The 20,541-nt window shown below is 47.8% G+C and overlaps 1 protein-coding gene across 5 annotated transcripts; it reads left to right on the plus strand.

Moving 5' to 3' along the window:
• The first annotated feature begins 441 nt into the window (after nucleotides 1-441).
• SELENBP1 (selenium binding protein 1) lies at nucleotides 442-17,070 on the plus strand. Of its 5 annotated transcripts, none has more exons than XM_072766542.1 (15): nucleotides 442-667; nucleotides 4,472-4,535; nucleotides 8,262-8,351; nucleotides 9,035-9,124; nucleotides 11,568-11,624; nucleotides 11,779-11,891; nucleotides 12,133-12,318; nucleotides 12,820-12,940; nucleotides 14,089-14,271; nucleotides 14,954-15,132; nucleotides 15,537-15,615; nucleotides 15,709-15,830; nucleotides 16,068-16,160; nucleotides 16,322-16,440; nucleotides 16,677-17,070. In XM_072766542.1, exons 3-15 carry the CDS (start codon nucleotides 8,348-8,350, stop codon nucleotides 16,837-16,839), a joined length of 1,509 nt encoding a protein of 502 aa, XP_072622643.1. In that variant the 5' UTR covers nucleotides 442-667; nucleotides 4,472-4,535; nucleotides 8,262-8,347; the 3' UTR covers nucleotides 16,840-17,070. The 5 variants fall into 5 exon arrangements, with proteins under 5 accessions (XP_072622643.1, XP_072622642.1, XP_025838820.1 ...); XM_072766541.1 differs by having other exon boundaries at nucleotides 466-667; nucleotides 4,472-4,637; XM_072766543.1 differs by lacking the exon at nucleotides 4,472-4,535 and adding an exon at nucleotides 7,093-7,132 and having other exon boundaries at nucleotides 476-667.
• The last annotated feature ends 3,471 nt before the right edge of the window (nucleotides 17,071-20,541 follow it).

Genomic DNA, 20,541 nt, shown 5'->3' on the forward strand with positions numbered 1-20,541 from the left:
CCAGGACCCCCTGTCAGAACACTGCCTCTGCCCCTTGTACTCCAGGTGTGACCCTGGGTCCACCATTCCTGGGAGCTACTGCAGCATGGCTAGCCACTCACATGCTGGTCTGAGCCCACACAGACCAGAGCACACTCAACCACCATTCTCTTCCTTTGTGTCTGAGCTGTTCCTGACACACCTGGCTCTCTAGGACTGTCATGTGCTTGCTCCCCGCAGCAAGGGTATCTGGCAAAGTGAGCATCTGGCCTTTTCAGTTCAGTGGTGGTAGTGGATTCCATTTCCCACCAAACATAAAAAGGGCTGTACGCCCTTGCCGGCCCTAAACAATGAAACACATTGCGAAGGTTCTATGATTACCTAAGAGCTCGAGATTGGCTGTTACAGGCAGAGTCCAAAATCAGGTGCCTACATTCTTTTTTTTTTTTTAAAGATTTATTTACTTATGATAGAGAGAGAGAGAGAGAGAGAGAGAGAGAGAGGCAGAGACACAGGAGGAGGGAGAAGCAGGCTCCAAGCCGGGAGCCTGACGTGGGACTGGATCCCGGGACTCCAAGATCGCGCCCTGGGCCAAAGGCAGGCGCTAAACCGCTGAGCCATCCAGGGATCCCCCAGCTGCCTACATTCAAACCCTGGACTCTGCTACCCACTAGCTGTGTGAACTGGAGTAAGTTACTTCCTTTTTGTAGGCTGTAATTTCCTTACCTGTAAAATGGGCATAATCAAACAGTTTCTACTTTATAGGTTTGTTGCAAGAATTAAATAAGGTAGAGCACGTAAAGAGCTTCAAGGAGTACCTGACACATAGTAAGCTTTTATGTGGGTGTGGAGATCATTTCTTTGTCTTTAAAGTGCTTAAAACAACAGCAAGGATATACTAAGCATTTAAGAAGTGATATCTGTTGTTGTTATCATACTGACCTGTTTATGGCCTGCTTGTATTTCTATGGACTGGATCCTAGAAGTGGAATTTCTAGGTAGAATGCTATGCACAATTTAACTTTTGGTAGGTACTGACAAATTGCGTTTGCTAGTAAGGCATCAGTTGGCACTCTCACCAATCCTGAATGATGCCTTCTTCCTCATGTTCCCATCATGACTGGATTTTAACCTTTAAAATTTTTGCTCATCTGATAAGCAACAGTGTTACTATATTCTTTCAACATTTTGATGTTTAAGTTATGCATGTATTTCAAGCTTAGTATAAAATTTAGAAAATACATAATTGGTACATAAGGTGAAAAATAAAAGTTGCTCTCTTTAATCCAAGTCCTCAGAGGTAACTAGTGTTTGGTTACATTTGGTAAGTTTTGTATGATAAAAGAAGCTTTATCTCCTCAAATCCTTTTCTATGAACACATAACCGTATATATATATATATGTACACTTAAATTATATACTAAATTAAAGTATACAATTACATACTATGTAATTATAAATTATAGTTTAAATTAATTAGTTTAATATATAAATGAATCAAATTAATTAAAACTCTATGGTTTAACTAATTAATTTTATATATAGTTTTAATTAAATGGGATTATACTGGGATCCCTGGGTGGCGCAGCGGTTTGGCGCTTGCCTTTGGCCCAGGGGGCGATCCTGGAGACCCGGGATCGAATCCCACATCAGGCTCCCGGTGCATGGAGCCTGCTTCTCCCTCTGCCTGTGTCTCTGCCTCTCTCTCTCTCTCTCTCTGTGACTATCATAAGTAAATAAGAATTTAAAAAATTAAAAAAAAATGGGATTATACTATTTTTCTGCTTTTTTCCTCCTAGACCATATTTCTTGGATATCCTTCCATGTTAGTATGTATAAAACTATCCATTATGGTTGCTCAGTGTTCATGTTATGGATGTTTCATACTACATTTAAGTATTCGGATGTTGGTTGCTTCTGACCTTTCACTATTATGAATAATGTTACAATGAACATCTTATTAATATATTTGGATACTTGTCTATTTCCATAGAGTAGGTCACTAGAAGTGGATTTCCACTGAAAATGTTGCTAGGTGTTGCTTTATTTATTTTACAGAGGGGGAGAGAGAGCACAAGCAGGTGGAGCGGCAGGAAGAGGGTGAGGGAGAAGCAGGCTCCCCCCTGAGCAGGGAGCCTGATGCAGGGCTAGATCCCAGGACCCTGAGAACACGATATGAGCCAAAGGTAGAAGCCCAACAGATTGAGCTCTCCAGATGCTTCTAAACTGCTTTATTTTATTTTATTATTATTATTTTTGAAATTTATTTTATTTATTTGGGGGGGGAGAGGCAAAGGGAGACGGAGAGAGAGAATCTTAAGCAGACTCCACACAGAGCCTGACATGGGGCTTGATCTCACAACCCTGAGATCATGATCTGAGCCCAAATCTAGAGGCAGACACTTAACCGACTGAGCCACTCAGATGCCTGCTAAACTGCTTTCTTGAAATGTTTCACCATTTTATACTTTTGCCAAAACCTACAGGAGTGCCCCTGTCCCCATCTTCTTCCAACATTGAATATTAACAACCTTTTGATTTTTGAAAATCTTATATTGCTTTTGCTTCATCAAGTAATTCTTTAATTACTAATGAGATTTGGTATCTTTACTTATGTTTATTAACTATTTATTTATTTATTTTAAAGATTTTATTTATTTATTCATGAGAGACACAGAGAGGCAGAGACACAGGCAGAGGGAGAAGCAGGCTTCCTGGAAGGAGCCTGATGTGGGAGGACTCAATCCCAGACCCCAGGATCACGACCTGAGCCAAAGGCAGATGCTCAACCGCTGAGCCACCCAGGCATTCCTGTTTATTAGCCATTTATTCTTCATTTTCATATCTTTGGAATAATTTTTCTATAGTTTGTCTTTTTCTAATTGAAATGTATTGGAGATCTTTGCATATTAAGAGCAATCATTATTTTTTCAGTCAGAGCCTTTTTAAACTCTGGTTTCTGAGCAGCCTTTTGATAAGCTGACACAGGAAATCCCTTTCCAGACCTCACTTTCCATCTTTCTACACTTGGACATGACCCTGGGGAAATCCTAGGGGAATAGCAGGTGTATGAAAGACAAAGAATCCAGGGTAGGCAGAGAGGCTCTTCTACATGATTCCATGTAGAGCTGAAGACAAGTCTCCAAAGCCTTAGGATTTCTGTGCCTTTGGGACACTGAAGGGAGTATCCCCCCCCACACACACACACACTCTTTCCAGGTGGCATTTTTGTGGTGAGGTGAGAAATGGAAGCCCTGAGAAGAAGGGAACTTGTTCCTGTTTGTCCTGAGCTTAGTAAAGAAAGTGTGACTCAAGGATACGATTCCAGGGGACAGAGGTTCTTCTAGCCTCAAATAGAAAGGCTTTTACTTTCCTTTGGATTTTTTATTTGCAGTATTGTAACATGTTCAAAATGGAGGCTTGATTAAAGGTTTTGATGGCTTAATTTGGGCCATTAACCAAGACTGATGTAATTCTTTCTTCCCAGGGCTTTTAACTAAGAAGGTGCAAGCCAAGTGAGCCTCTGTAAAGGTGGAGATGATTGCATAAAAGCCATTTTATGGTTCTTGTCTCAGCTTCTCTGGAGCCAGGCTTGGCACAGAAGGAAGGCTGGGGCAGGAGGGATAGGGGTGGAGGTAATAACGAACTTTCACCTGCATCCCTGTGACTGCTCTTGCTGTTACCTCTTCCAGACTACATAACTGTGTTCAAACCCACTTTACCTTTTCTTCTTGTTGATTAGATATGTGACAAGATATGTAATTTCAGTTCTAGTCAGACCCTTCTTCATTTAAACTTGAATCTGTCTTCCTTTCTCACCTGCAGATTAAAGAGATTTAAGGGGCAGCCCAGGTGACTCAGCAGTTTAGCGCCTGCCTTCAGCCCAGGGCCTGATCCTGGAGACCCAGGATTGAGTCCCATGTCGGGCTCCCTGCATGGAGCCTGCTTCTCCCTCTGCCTATGTCTCTGCCTCTCTCTCTCTCTGTGTCTCTCGTGAATAAATAAATAAAATCTTTTAAAAAATGTATTAGACAATGGGGAAATTTAAACACAGAATATTTGACAATAGGAAAGATTTGCTAATTTGTTTAGATGTGATTAGGATATGGTGGTTTTTTAAAAAAATAATTCTAAAAAAAATAAAAATAATTCTAATCTTGAAGGGATGAATACAGAAATATAATGCAAGAAAGATCATCTGTCCATGGTTTGCTAAAACAATCCAAGGTAGAGGAGGGCTGGGAGGTATAGTGGAAGCCCGATGGGTTATGAGCAGGTTTTTAGGAAAGGTGGGTGGTATACCTGCAGGTTCATTATACTATTATGTCTCTTTTTGTATATATTGAAATTTTCCACTGAGAGAGAGAGACAGAGATACAGAAAAAGATCTCCCTCTCTCCCTCTTTATTCTTTTTTTTGTCTGCAGAGATGGGGAACAGTTGCTTTCTAAACACTTCCCTCTCCTTGATGTTTCCCTTGCTCTTATCATTAGAGACGGGCACCTGATAAAAGTGAGTCACACTTAACACTTCAGGGGGAGTCCCTGCAGCCACAAGGTGAGAAGAGGCCATCCAGTCCCACAGAACTGCACTGATAGCGGTGAAGTTTTCAACATCCATGGAAGTCCACGAGGGAGGACATTTCTGAGCGGGTTGGAGGTGGGCAGGAAACCCTCCAGGTGCCTCTTATATCATGCCCCTTGAAGAAAGCCCCTTAGCAGAGGACATTCCCCACTCCACCCCCAATCTTCTCAGAGCTTTGTTGTTGTTCTGGGTGGCAGGCTTTGAACTCAGCATTTTTCAGAGATGGGGAGGTGCTGTGAAATGAGTGTGAGCAGCTCCTTGGATCCGTAAAACTCTGTTTCCTCTGATGTGAGATGAAGAAAAAGCTATTTACCTGTCCAGGTTTGCTGTGGGCAGTACCTGAGATAACTGCCAGCATGCAGAGCCCGGCCTGGCGCCAGTCACACCTGCTAACAGGTTCTCAGGAAACCCTACCCCCTTCTGCAGAGGGCGTGTAGTTGTTCTGGTAAAACAAGGAGAAATGAACAAGAGAGGGCTCAGAAACTCTGCCTAGCTGGTAAAAACCTCAACCTGTCCAGCCAGTCCCACCTCAGGTCTCCACAGGCCACTGCTACACGTGCTACAGGCCCCTCAGATTATGTGTGGTGCTGCTCGTTGGCAGGCAAGTGTGCACATGTATAGACTGGACGACCTCGTCTAATCCCTGTCTACTCTCCGCCACCCGCATTATCCCATGGCACGCATTGGACATCATGCTACTGGTTTATATGTTCCCCTGTGATACTGGCTGTGTCCCTCAGCATGCATCTCTGTGAAGCAGACACTCTGCCTCGTTCCCCACTCCATCTACCAAATCATGCTCCAGAAGTGTTTGTGGAGCACAAGATTGAATACATGAACGAATGACCATGCACATTTGCATCTCCCAAAGGAAAGGGCAGGCAGGCCAAAAAAAATGAATACCTTTATTTGGGGTTTTTGTTACAAAAGGAATATATGCTTATTAGTTTTAAAAAAATATGCAAGTGCATAAAGTAAGAAGGGAAAATTATCCCTTTCCCTCCATTGCTTCTCTCCCAAGATAACTGTGGTGACACTTGGATGTCATATCTTTCCTAGAACACAGGGGTTCCCCCCTTCCCTTCCACCATGAAGACCCCACTGCTCAGTTCAGGAGACACCTGATTCTTCACCACTCTCCCCATTCCCAAGAAAGAGCCTCTGAGATTCCCCAGAGACAAAACACCACAGCTTTCTGCCTTCCTTCTAGTGCTCCTGGCCTCCAGCACCTCCCCTCTCCCTCCACCCACCCTCCCCACCTAAGCCAGAGCCAAACCAAACACAAAATGGCCCCAGAGAGATTAGAAAAACTGTGAGCTCCAGAGTCCCATGAACCTGGGTGGGAATCCTGCTCTGCAACTCCCAGGTTTTTTTACTTGGCCTCTTCCCAAGTAAAAAGAGGAGGATTTACCTACAAGATTAGGGTGTGACGAGGGTTAAGTGGGGCACAAGGGCAAGAGTGAGTGGGCTCATACAGGTTAATTCTTCTTTCTCCCTAATATCACTCCCCTGGCTGGATTTTTATTGCTTCCATGTCACTTTGGATTTGCTAGAGATGAAGAAAAACACTTTTTTTTTTTTTTTTACATGAAAGTATTCCTGGAGACCTCAGGTTCATCATATCCTCTCCTTTCCCTTCCCTGGGCTTAGTCCTTCTTCCCTTCCCTTGCCATCTTCCCAAACAGTGGTCCCGGGACCCGTTTAAAGAGGCCCAAAGAAGTCTGACTGAGGCTGGAAGGAAAGGGGGGAGCCAGCAGTGGGGCTCCATGCTCCCAGAGACGCAAGAATCCACTTTCTGTCTGTGGAGATGGAGCAAAGCCAAAGTCCAGGCAGCAGTTACATAACCTCCTGGCCGTTCTGCTGCCAGCCCGAAAACCTACCTCTAATATTTACTGTGCTTTTCTGGAGCTTGAAACAGCAGGAAGGAGCATAGGCTGCACACAGCCTTCTTTATGGTGGGGGTGCCCAGTGTCCGGGCAGGTACAGCCTCCTGGGATTAGCAGCCTGGGGCCACGATCCCACCCTCCCCGAGGACAGCCTGGCCAAGGGGAGGAAGCCCAGTGCCCTCCCCCTCTCCCTTCTGTGAATCTAGGAGTCAGCCAGCTTTGGTTGGACTCTGGTTGGCTAGAGAAAGATTGGACAGAGGGAGCCCTTAAGTTCCTGAGAAGTTACATTTGGGGTGCTCAGGCCACAGTGACACTGATTGCTCCCACCATGGGAACAAAGACACCAGGGGCTATGGAATTTCCTTTACTGGCCTGAGCCCTCTCCCTGGACTGCCTCCACCCATACCCCTAATTTGGACAACTTTTCACAAGCACCTTGCAGGCTCTGGAAGAAGCACTCTGGGAAAAAGCAGCAGAGGCTAGGGGTGCCATGCAGGAGCTGCCATGAACCCCAGGTCTGAGTTCAGGAACAGAAGAACTTGCAGTCCAGGATGGAACAGTGCTTTGCAATTCTCATTCAGGACAAACAAAATCTCAGTTTCTTTTCTTTTCTTTCTTTCTTTTTTTTTTTTTTTAAATCCCAGTTTCTCTGGAGGTAATGACACAAGGACTTTTTATAAGAGGGTGAGGATGGGTTTGCTTTCTCTTTCAGATCTTGGGTGTTGGGCTACTTCAAGTCCCAAAGCGGGAAAGTAGAGGAGGCTTAAGATGGGACCTCAGGAGGAAGAGGAGGCCAGAGTGGGGGGGGGGGGAGCAGGCTGAAGACAGGGTAAGTGGAGGCAGCCAGTGCATGAACTCTGCAAAGGCGAAGAAGCAGCCCTAGGAGGCCACCCCTGTAGGACAGCTGTACCCACAAGGCTGACTGCAGCACGACTAGCTGATGGTGCAATGGTGAGGGTGCAGAAGGAGGAGAAAGCCAGGAAAGGTTGAGAGATCCTGGGGAGAAGAGGGTAGGAGGAGATCCCTGCCATAGGTAGCCACAGAGTATCCTCCTGTGTGGGTTCCTCACCCACAGGAACCATTCGGCAGCCTTTTTTTTTTTTTTTCCCTTCCTTCCTTCCTTCCTTTTTCTTTCCCTTCCTTCTGCTGCAGTTTGGAAAGTCGGCGGATCTTTCCGCTGGCAGTGTCAAGACCAAACTTGGTCCCTTTCACTATCCAATAAAAACTTCACCCCATAGCTTTCATCCAAGGAGATTAAAGTGGCTTCTATAGACACAGAGTCAGCAGGTTCCAAGAAGAGTAGAGCAAAGTTTATGCTTGTCAGGTAGCCAGCTTTCAGGGAAGAGGGGGCCCTTGGCTTCAAATGAAGGACTGTTGGGGTGGGTTCCCTTGCACAGCCCTTCAAACCCAGGCTTCTCTGGATGAGGGCAGCCCCAGAGAGGGCTAGCAGGTCAGGCCTCAACCGAACCTTGGCCCTTCAGCAAGCAGCTGCCATTTGCCCGGAGGCCATTACATGTCCCTGGGACACGCCACTCTCAGGCTCAGCAGCCCCTGCAAGCAGGGAACCCTCCAGCTGAAGGACTCCTTTCTTACATAGTTGGAGACCCTTAGAGTTTTATGACTCATCACAGGCCAGTTAGGGACAGTGGCACCATTCTGGGCTTCCCTGGGGCCCTGCTATCCACCTTGGGAGCTGTTGAGAGACCAAGCAGAGAGATGAGGGGGAGGGCAGGACTCCACTTCTACCTCCTGAGATTTATGAGGTTAATAGGAAGTGATGATGGGCACTGCTGACTTTCCTTCCACTTCAAAGCTCAAGAGGCATACGCAAGTCTGGAGAAAGTGAAACCTGGATATACTAAACCTTGCTTCTCATCAGGACAGCTGTGGCTGGAAGACATGGGTGAGCAGTTTGAGGGTGGGTAGGATGGTGCCTTTTGGAGCATGGATGTCTGGAAAAGAGGGTGTTTTTAGGAGAAAGCTGACCCTGGCTATGGATAGGAGCAAATGGGCCCAACAGCCCTGGGTGCATTTATAAGTACAGAAATCCAAGTACAGAGATGAGTGTTTAGAAGCAGGGACATGTGCACACATATGCTTACACAAGCATGCATGCTCATGCACACAGGAACATATATGCACAAGCCCACACGGGATAAACATTCTGGCAGGCACATGCTCACAAAAATACACACAGATATGCACAAGTCCAGACACACAGGAATACCCACACTGGCACATACTCATCCACAAACACACAACACACACACAAGGAGGCAACACACAGGTATATAGACTGTGCACATGCCAGACCCACAAAGTCTCATATGCCCAGACACCCACAGTAGAGATGTGTGCACAGCCACAGCACATATCTACATATGAACAGGCTCCTACACACACACACACACACACACACACACACACACAAACCCTGTAATGCAAACACCAGCCTCCCAGGCCATTTGAGAGCGTCTTGGCCAGCTGCCCTTGGTCGTTCATTCTGGGCTGCAACCCAGGCCCTCCCTCTGCTCCACCCTACTCACCCATTGGTTGTATAAATTCCTTCCCTTTGCCCCTTCCCAGCAAAGCCTGCCTCGGACACCCGCACAGCTTCTGTCTCTGCTCACTCCTGGCAGCCCAGTAAGGATCAAAGCATACCAGGAAGCAGCATGGGTAAGGAGGGGGCTTTCTGCCAACCAAGTGTCACCCACCTCTGGCCCACAGTACAGGAAGTGACAGAAAAGCTGGGTGGGGGAAGCTGGTGGGGTGGGTAGTGGACTCTGCTCTACTGGGCCCACCCCACCTCTATATCTCCCAGTTCAGCCAAAGTTTCTAGAGCTACAAGGAGAGGAGGGCAGAGGGACTGCTGGAATTTGTGGCCCTGGACCCCCACCTGACTCCCTAGCTGGGGCCTGGAGCCAGGGGAACCTTCCTGAAGCTGGGAAAATCTGGTCGAGGTCAGGGAATACATAGGGAGAACCTTTTGTCCCTGGCTGTCACCATAGCTGAAAGACCATCCTGATTCTAGCCCTGGGCCAGCTTTTTACTCCAGGAAGTAGGAAACCCAGGCCTTTGGGGCCAGATCACTCACCCTCTAGCCACCCCAGGCACTCTGAAAGGGAAATTGGAGCCCATACACTCTCACTGGGGCCCTATTCACTGCCTCCCACTCTCCCAGTCCAGAAGCCCCTCTATTCCCCATCTTCAGACTCCTAGATGTCGGCCTGAGGAGTTTGGGTCTGCTTGGGAGTATTGAGGTCCTTGCCCCCCTGGATCTGGGTTTTTCCTAGACTAGCAGAATGCCTAGCAGCCAGCCTGACACTGGAAAACCCAGCGAACTTCCCCTGGGTTCATCTCAAACCCAAAGATTTTCAGAGATCTTGCTTGAGATGCCTAAGACAAGCCAGAAGATGGGGGGGTGCCCCCAGCAAGAACACTGATGCTCCTGGGGCCTGGAGGTTACATGGGGCCTGATTGACTCCAAGAAGTGCTGGGGTGATGTGCAGAGGGGAAGATGCCACAGCCAGCAACACCTCCCTCACCTCTCCATCTCTGTCCAGCTTTGTGGGCCTTGTGTCTCTGTCTTGAGGTCTTGGGGTTTTGAATCTCCTTCTGCTTTGTGTCCAGCAACCTCCTTCCTCTCCCCCTTGCCTCCTATGCCAAGCCCCTGCACAGTCTTCTCAATTCCTTTGGGCTGGATTTCTCATCAACCGCATCCCACCCCCCCCCGCCCCCCGCAGCTCTCTCTCTCTGGCCACCAACCATTGCCTGGGATTTTTGTCCCACTTCTGGCACAATCTACCCATATTTATACCGCGCTTCTCCTTTACAAAAGTACTTCTGAATATATCAGCTTATTTGACTTTCCTAGCCACCTGGAAAAGAAGGTAAGATATTATTACCCCCTTTTAGCCAAAGAGGGGAGAAAGTCAAGAGAGCAGATATCAGATCTGGAGCTTGAAACCAATGAAAACGCTGTTGCCTCCTCCTGGCCATGTTGGCTGCTTTGAGAGGGGACCTGTTTCCTGGCTGAGGGCCTGAGCCCAGGTACCAGGGAAGGCTCCACTCCGACTGCTCCTGCCTCCCCACTGGGGGCCCCTGTGCTGTCAGGGCAGGGCCAGACTGGCTGTGGGCCAGCACAGGGAGGCAGCACCCGTCCTGTGATCTCCACTCTGGGATTTCTGACAGCTCCCTCCTCCAGGTCAGATCCCAAACCTTCCTTCTCCACAGCTGACTTTGGGCCAGTTGGTTCTGTGGCTGCTCTTGCCAGGCTTGACTGATAAGTAGGGCCCCGCCTGCTGGCTCTGTGGGTAGCCTCTGAGGCTCCAGAGTTGGACCAAACACAGATAAAGGAAGTGGGGCTCACGCGAGGAGGGGTGGCGGTTAGAAACCCGATCTAAGGATATCCAGGTGGTGACAGCCCTGAGGCCTCGACCTTCAGCCTCCTATCCCTTACCAGACCTTCAGCTCAGCAATCCAGGTTCTGGCCAGCAGCCCAGGGTCAGAATCCAAGGGGAGAAAAACAGGAAGTGTCCCAGGCCTTGTGGAGATATCTTCTGCGGTGGCCAAGCAGGTAGTGCCCTCACAAGCTGAGGTGCAGTGGGCTCACTGGCTCCCGCCAGGCAAGCACGGAGCTGCAATCTTGATCGCACCTGCCCGTGGACTCCTCCCAGGAGCCCACTGTGAGATTCCTGTCATCTTCCTCTTATGGATGGTGTGGAAGTTGAGGCTGGGAGGCTAGATAACTTGCCCCAGCTCCCCTGACTACTCAGGAGCCTCGGGGACTAGGATGCGCATGGATATCATACCCATTGTGCCCCACAGAGCCTGGCCTGCTCCCCCTCCTCCAGCCTCCCCTGGGTCCTGCCTGCGGGCCTGTCCATCTTCAGATCACACCGGAGAGCTCTTCCAAACACCTGCACACACTCACCAGAGCTTTGAGGGGCAGGGGATTGGTGGCAGCGGTGGGGCAGGAGCTGACACCAGACGTGGCCTGGCCTGTCGCCTCAGCCAGTGGTGCAGGGTGTATGTCGTGTGGGTGTCTGTCCTGGTGTGCGGGGAAGGAGCCCACACCCTCTGGAGAGTGGTCTGGCCGAGTGCCCCATTGTTTCCGCAGCTACACAGTGTGGGAAGTGTGGACCTGGCTACCCCAGCCCTCTGGAGGCCATGAAAGGTCAGTGTGCAAGTGTGAGAGCCCATGCCCCCAGAAAGGAATTCCACGAGCTCACAGGGGTGGGAGAGCTGAGACCCCGGCCTCAAGCACACCCAGAGCCACCTGTCAGCCTTCTCTACCCTGCCCTCCCCACTAACTGCTTTCTACCCTCTAGGGCCCAGGGAAGAGATCGTCTACCTGCCCTGTATTTACCGAAACACTGGCATTGACGCCCCAGATTATCTGGCCACCGTGGACATTGATCCCAAGTCTCCCCAGTATTGCCAGGTGAGGCAGAGCTTGGGCACTGGAGCACCCTGAGACCCGTCCTCTAGCCCTGGCCCCAGCGAGGCCCTTCCCCAGCTCCAGCCTTCTTCACCCTCTTTGGGTGGGATTATACAGGGTGTTCATGGCATAAGGGTACCAGCGGTCCAGGACAGTGATGAATCCCAGCCCATGCTGTACCGCCAGGCCCACGCGGGTCCAGGGCTCAGGAAGGCCCCCCTCCGCTGCCCCCCTCCACTCCCAGGTCATCCACCGGCTGCCCATGCCTAACCTGAGGGATGAGCTGCATCACTCAGGATGGAACGCCTGTAGCAGCTGCTTCGGAGACAGCACCAAGTCCCGCACCAAGCTGATGCTGCCCTGTCTCATGTCCTCCCGCATCTATGTGGTGGACGTGGGCTCTGATCCCCGTGCCCCGAAGCTACACAAGGCATGTTCCCTGTCTCTGTTGCTCAAGGACCCTGGGGGCGGGCAATGCAGGGGTGGGAGTAGTTTTTTGGTTGTGGGATTTTTTTGCTGTTTTTTTGTTTTTTGTTTTGTTTTTTGCCTCCCTTAGGCAAGAGCCTCTGATCCTTTCTCTCAACATGTTGTTGAGTACCATCTTTGTGCCAGGCACTCACTGCTGGCTGCTGGTGATACAGAGATGACGCTGGCAATGGCCCAGGCTGGGAGAAGCTTCTGGTCTCATTGGGCTATGAGACAGGGGGAGAGAAGTCAGTGCTTTCTGCCTGGAGAGTTAGTCTCTCAGACTCTCCCTTGCTGCTCTGTAGAAGCTATCAGACTGAATCTCTGCCATATTCCCACTGGGAAAATTGTGTCCGTGTCTTGAATGAAAAGAAAGTGGGGTCAGCAGAAGTAAGGGAATGGAGGAGTCATGGGTGGGTCCCCCCAGCCCAGTAAAATCCCAATGCCATTCCTTATCCCTCTCCAGGTCATTGAGGCTGAGGACATCCATGCCAAGTGTGGCCTGGGCTATGTCCACACCAGCCACTGCCTGGCTAGTGGGGAGGTGATGATCAGCACCCTAGGAGACTCCAAGGGCAATGGCAAAGGTACGTGCTGGCATTGTAGGCACATCTGTGGGGGGAACAGATCCCAAGCTAGGGGAGGGATAGAATGACCTTCCAGGGAGAACCAGAGGGCTGCGTCTCATTCAAAACTTAAATCATAGCCAAGTAACTTCAGTTGTTTCAATTATTTCTATGAAGATGAAACTTGAAGGATGAATTCACTTCAAAGTTATAGTTAGAACAGTATGCTGTGGAGCATGTGAGCACAGACATGGCCCCAGAAAATGCAGAAATTTAATATCAGCCTTTATGAATTCATGAGCAAGTCTCACAGTCCTTAGGATCCTTAATCTTCACATTTGCTCTCTCATTAAAGGTATGATCAGAACAGACACTTACAAAATGTCTACCACGTGCCAGATACAGCCTATGGAGAGCTGCTACTACTATCTCTGTTTTACAGATGAGAAAGTGGAGCACATACTGGATAAATAACTTACCCAAATTCATACAGCTAATGAGTTGTAGAGGTGGAACTCAGACCCAGAAATCTGGATCTAGAATCTATGTCCTAGTCACTACATTGGGCTGCTTTTCTGCCAACCTTACCTGTGTGGTCAGAGCTCTCTCCTCCCCCCACCAAGGCTTGGAGTGCAGTATCAGCTCCTTTTTCTCAGAGATGGGAGGACACTTCTAGATTTAGTGGCACTTAGGAGTAGGTATCTAGTTGTTTTTGCAAAGAATTGTCAAGGCATCATAGCATACTAAGCAAGGGAAAATATGTTGGGCATTCATGTTGAGTAAGAAGTAAATATAATTTGCTCTAAAAAAATAAAAAATAAACAATGTAGTGAGCAGAATGGAGCCTAGACTCTGGGAGGAATCCACAGAGAATGGAGCAAGAGAAGCAAAGGGTCCCAGACTCTTGCCTCAAGGGGACAGAAAATTTCCCCTGGTGTAGGACAGGAATAACATTGATGGGAAGAGGGGTACCAGAGTCCTCACCTCCCACCCAGAAGACTGGGTGGGACCCTTTGGACACCTGAATTGAAGGAGCTGGCAAACCCAGCGGGAGAAAGGGGTACCAGGCAATAGACTTGGAACCTCTTGGACATACCTGGGGGTTAGGACTGGAAGAGGGTAGCATTTCTACTGCCTCCACCTGCCACTTTACTTCCTTCCCTGCTCAGGGGGTTTCGTGCTGCTGGATGGAGAGACGTTCGAGGTGAAGGGGACATGGGAACAGCCTGGGGGAGCTGCACCTATGGGCTATGACTTCTGGTACCAGCCTCGACACAATGTCATGATCAGCACTGAATGGGCGGCTCCCAATGTCTTCAGAGATGGCTTCAACCCCGCTGATGTAGAGGCAGGTGAGAATCCCCTCAACAGAGGATGCCTGGGTGGCTCAGTGGTTGGGCACCTGCTTTCGGCCCAGGGCCTGATCCTGGGGTCCCGGGATTGGGTCCCACATTGGGCTCCCTGCATGCAGCCTGCTTCTCCCTCTGCCTGTGTCTCTGCCTCTCTCTGTGTGTCTTTCATGAATAAACAAATAAAATCTAAAAAAAAAAAAAAAAAAAAAGAATCCCCTCAACAGGCCGGCAGGAGCCTGGCACACATACTGCTACTTTCTGCTTGAAAACCTATCTGCAGGCAGCCCAGGTCGCTCAGCGGTTTAGGCCGCCTTCAGCCCAGGGTGTGATCCTGGAGACCCAGGATCGATTCCCATGTTGGGCTCCTTGCCTGGATGCATGGAACCTGCTTCTCCCTCTGTCTGTGTCTCTGCCTCTCTCTGTGTGTGTCTCTCATGAATAAATAAATATTAAAAAAAAGAAAGAAAACCTATCTCCAGGCCTTTTAACTTCCCTCCTGTGAACCGAACTCCTGCGATGATGGTGTAAGATTGTGCTGAGTACTCTGACCTGCTCAAGTGTCTTTCTAATGCCTCCAACCCGTTTTTCAACCTTCTGCCCTGTGCTGTGCCCTGGCTTTTGCCCACGGCCCCCTGCCCTGATCCTGAGCCCATCCTTTGCACCCACCCCCCATCCATCCCAGGGCTGTATGGAAGCCACTTACATGTGTGGGACTGGCAGCGCCATGAGATCATACAGACCCTGACTCTGCAGGATGGGCTCATCCCCCTGGAGATCCGCTTCCTGCACAACCCAGATGCGGCCCAGGGCTTTGTGGGCTGTGCCCTCAGCTCCACCATCCAGCGCTTCTACAAGAATCAGGTGACATGTGTCCTCTGGCCCTCTCCTCCCAGCAGCCCTATCCTGTACCTCTGCTAGGCTTTCAGAGCCATGAAGCACTCCTCTCTCTAGGGATGACCCAGACCTCTCTTCCTGGCTCCCCTAGCCCAACTTCTCCAGGAACAAGAACCAAGGCCCCTTGCTCTCTCATCTCTCCTAAACCTAAATTCCCATTTATTCATTCAAAAATATTTGTGAACTTCCACATCAGACAATGTGCTAGGTGCTGGGAATGCAGTAGTGAAGCAAACGTTATCCCTACCCTAAGGGGCTTGCATAGGAGCTAGACCTTAGAGGCAAGGAGGCCCCGCATCTATTGTCTCCCTGTAGACAGTAGGCTCTGGAGAGACCCAGATCCAATCCCAACCCTCCACCTCCCAATACAGGGAGGTACCTGGTCAGTGGAGAAGGTGATCCAGGTGCCTCCCAAGAAAGTGAAGGGCTGGATGCTGCCCGAAATGCCAGGTGAGTGCCCTCTGGAGGGTGGGAATCAGAAGGTTGATTCCTAGCATGTGGGATAAGAGCTCTGAAAGCCTCTGAACCACATCACCACCCCAGGCCTGATCACGGACATCCTGCTGTCTCTGGATGACCGCTTCCTCTACTTCAGTAACTGGCTGCATGGGGACCTGCGGCAGTATGACATCTCTGACCCGCAGCGGCCCCGCCTCACAGGACAGGTGCAGTGCTAACAGCATGAGAGAAGTCTGGAGATGGGGCAGATGGCATGAACTGGCTGGGGGATGATAAGGGAGGTGTGGGAATAGCAGAAATGGAGGCTGAGGGATGGTGCAGGCCAGGACTGTGAGGCTATACATGGGGAACGTGAGGCAGGAGGGAGGAGGGAACGTGCTCTTCCTACAACATCCTCACCTTCCACCACTGTCCTCCTTTATGCTCTGTATCTCCCTACCTAGCTCTTCCTTGGGGGCAGCATTGTTAAGGGAGGGCCCGTGCAAGTGTTGGAGGACCAGGAGCTAAAATCCCAGCCAGAGCCCCTGGTGGTCAAGGTAAGGACCTACCCACCCCACCCCACAATTCACTCCTGGCAGCCCCCAACCTGGTTCATGGGTCCCTCAGGTCCATGCTGGAGAATTATGGGGTGGGGGCATACTCCATGATCCCCCTCCCAGGACCCACGTATTACCACACATAACCTGGTTTTCCCAAGGGGAAACAGGTACATGGAGGCCCTCAGATGATCCAGCTTAGCCTAGACGGGAAGCGTCTGTACATCACCACATCATTGTACAGTGCCTGGGACAAGCAGTTTTACCCTGACCTCATCAGGTGAGAAGCAGACAACCTGGACTTCCCTCTCTAGCTCTCCTCTCCCAGAAAACTCTGGCTTTTTTTTTTTTTTTTTAAGTAAACTCTGGCTTTCTGAAGACTCCTCGGGTACCCCACCTGCCTCCACCCAATAGGTGCTGCTTCTTCCTTAGGACCTACCACTGTATCACACACTCTTGGGGGAAAGATGATAGCCACCTCTGACCTCTCTCTTTTCCCCTCCCTGTTTCCACCAGGGAAGGCTCCGTGATGCTGCAGATTGATGTAGACACAGTAAAGGGAGGCCTGAAGTTGAACCCCAACTTCCTGGTGGACTTTGGGAAGGAGCCCCTAGGCCCAGCCCTGGCCCATGAGCTTCGCTACCCTGGGGGTGACTGCAGTTCTGACATTTGGCTCTGAAGTCCACCCCTGGTAGCCACTCACATCTGAGCCCACACTTCCACAGAGACTTGGCTTCACTCTGCTTCCTCTCAGCCCCCAACCCATGTCAGATTGTCCCACCAAAGCCAAACTGAGGCTGTTGGAATGTATTGAGTAGTGTCTTCATTTACAGACCACTGTTGTGTGCTGCTCATTGGCTGTTTTTACATGAGCTTTTGGAAATTACCAAGAAATAAACTAGTGAACCTATTCCTCAGATCACCTTATCTTTGGGGGCACAGGGTCTGTGACTCCCCTTCAGCTGACCCTTTGTACCTTGCATGGGAAAGTCCTGATATTCCCAGGGGATTACTAGTTCATACCAGTGATGACAACACGATGCCAAGGGTGCCCAAATCTCATTTTTATTGCCAGACAGAATGTGAAGATTTTGGAGGTGGTTGTCACAAGAAGACCTGGGAAGAGAGAGTGTCAATTGGTATCCCTAAACTTTATTATTTTTTAAATCCATGCCTTCTTTAATGAATGTAAAATCTCACCAACCATCCCCAGGAGAATGTAGTGTGCCCCCTCACACACAAAGGACACCCCAAACCCCTAGTAGATAGTGCAATCTGCTGGCAAGAGTACTGGGAGAACACAAAGTTGTCGGGAGTTAGGTGTATCACCTCCCATCTGGACAGGAACATGACCAGGCAAGGAGGGCTGGGAACATAAAGGTGAACCAAACAGACCGGGCTTGACACTCTTGTCTCCTCATACCTGAGTGGTGCTTTAGGACCTTGCCCAAAGCAGAGATGTCTACTTTTTCTGCACTAGGTCTTTAATTCTTTATAAAAGGAATGAGATGGAAGTTTCCAGAACCTAAGAGAAAATAGCTAGTTCTATTGACTCCTTTACTCCCTACCCAAGACAACACCAAGCAACAGTCAGGTATCAACCTACAATTTCTTCTGCCTTCCATAAAGGTGTCTTGTTTTAATTAATTAATTATTAACTAATGTCAAAAAAATAAAAAAAATTAATTAACTAATGTCAATTAATTAATTTTTAAAAGGTGTCTTGTTTTATTTTTTTTTTAATTTTTATTTATTTATGATAGTCACAGAGAGAGAGAGAGAGGCAGAGACACAGGCAGAGGGAGAAGCAGGCTCCATGCACCGGGAGCCTGATGTGGGATTCGATGCCGGGTCTCCAGGATCGCGCCCTGGGCCAAAGGCAGGCGCCAAACCGCTGCGCCACCCAGGGATCCCGGTGTCTTGTTTTAAACATTGGAGCAGTCTAGGACTCCCAAGATGCCCAGGGCACCCCAAGAATGTAACATGTCTTTTTCCTTTGTTGTCTTTAAATATGCTCCTTGAAAGATCTACCTCAACTTAGTCCTCCTACCTTGCCTGCCATCTGGGCCAGTTATCATAGCCTTTGGAAAGCCTTCGTCACTCACTCCCTGGGGTAGGTGCCTCCAGCACTTAACCTCAGCATGAACGTATGTCACATTATGTTAAACTCCCTGCCTTGCATCTTAGCACACACTATGATTTAATGAATAAAGGTATAAAGGAGGTGCATGGGATACGTTAGTTACAAGGAGCCTTGGGATTTAGTGGGTCTTACCAGATGTTTCTCTCCTAGATTTCTTCCCTGTCCTTTTCAATATCCAAATTACTTCAGAAACAAAAAGGATCGTATAGATCTACATCATTTCTAAATATTTCTAAAAGCTTAAAATTCCATTCAACAAAATGAACCTCAAACACTTACCATGCCAGAAACCAAGGAAACTATGAAGCTTTTAGAAATTATGTCTAAAGGACATGGGACATATCTGACAAAAGACTTATATCTAGATTACATGAAAAACTTTCAAAATTCAACAGTAAAAAAAACAAAAATTCCTATTTGAAAATGGGCAAAACACATGAACAGACATTTCACCAAGGAGGATATAAAGACAGAAGTAAGCACATGAAAAAATAACCAACATCATTAGCTATTAGGGAAATACAAATTAAAACCATGTGATACCACTATACATGTATCAGGATCAGAATAAAAAATAGTGATAATACAAAATGCTGGCAAATGTGGAAAAACTGGATCATTCATACTTTACTGGTGGAAATTAAAAATGGTATAGCCACTCTGGAAAATACTTTGGCAATTCCTTATAAAGATCAAGCATCAGGGGGAAGCTAAGATAGTGGCATAGTAGGAAGACCCTAGGCTTGCCTTTTCCCTTGAACACAGCTAGATAAGTATCAAATCATTCTGAATATCCAAGAAATGGACTGGAGGGCTGATAGAAAAAAAAACTGCACAGCTAGAGGGACAGAAGAGGCCACATGGAGAAAGAAGTAAGCAGAGTAATTTGAAAAGACAAAATAGGAAAAAAAAAAAAAAGAAAAGAAAAGAAAGAAAGAAAAAGAAAAGACAAAATAGGGACACCTGTGTGGCCCAGCGGTTGAACATCTGCCTTTGGTTCAGGGCATGATCCTGGGTCTGGGGACGGAGTCCTGCATCGGGCTCCCTGTGAGGAATCCACTTCTCCCTCTATATCTACGCCTCTCTCTGTGTGTCTCTCATGAATAAATAAATAAAATCTTAAAAAAAAAAAAAAGACCAAACATGTACTTATATGACCCAGCAATTAACTTTCGGGCATCTATCCCAGAAAATTGAAAATGTTTGTTCCTACAAAACCCTGTATATAGTTGTTCTTAGCAGCTTTACTCATAATAGCCAAAAACTGGAAACCATCCAAATGTCTTTCAGTGGATTAATGGTTAAACTGATATAGCAGTAAAAAGAATGAACTACTGGTATACACAACTATCTGGATGGATCTTAAGGGAATTATGCTGAGTGAAAAAGGCCAATCTCAGAAGGTTATACATAGTATGATTCAACTTATATAACATTCATGAAATAACAAAAGTGTAGATTTGGAGGGGCACCTGGATAGCTCGCCTTTCTCTAAAATAAGTTAAAAAAATTTTTTTAAAGTAAGGAATTAGAGAACAGATTAGTGGTTGCCAGGGGTTAAGAATGGGACTGGTGGGGGGGTGGGCTATAAAAGAGTACACAGAGAATCCTTGTGGTGATGAAACTGTCGTGTATCTTGACTGTCAGGATGGTTACACAAACCTGAAATATGATAAAATTGCATAGAACTAGATATACATACACACACATATGGAAATTATTGTATATAAAACTGGTGAAACCTGAGTAAGTTTGGTGAGTTGTATCAATGTCAGTTGGCTTCTTGGTTATGATGTTGTACTATGGTTATGCAAGGTGCACCATCAGGGCAAACTGAGTGAAAGGCAAATGAGATGTCTCTGTATTATTTATTTTGCAATGATGTGTGAATCTACAAGTATCTCAAAAGAAAAAATAACACGTAAGTCAACTTGAAGGAGTTTCCACTGGCCAAAGACAGAAAAATTTGAGTTTCCAAAAGAACAATAATTGAAATAGATTAAAATACACCGACTGTGATAAAACCCAGAAGTTAAAAAAAATAATAAATAAATAAATAAATAAATAAATAAATAAATAAATAAAACCCAGAAGTTCACGAAGTCACACATAGAGAACCCTAATTGGTCATCTTTGAAAGATGCTAGAAAACCATCTTGTTATTCTGAAAACTGGAGAACAAAGAGAAAGAACCAAGTATATATTTTGCTTTTCCTCAGGGACTTGCCTTGGGATAAC

The sequence above is a fragment of the Vulpes vulpes genome, chromosome 8 (genome assembly GCF_048418805.1).
Source record: "Vulpes vulpes isolate BD-2025 chromosome 8, VulVul3, whole genome shotgun sequence".
Taxonomy (NCBI): Eukaryota; Metazoa; Chordata; class Mammalia; order Carnivora; family Canidae; genus Vulpes; species Vulpes vulpes.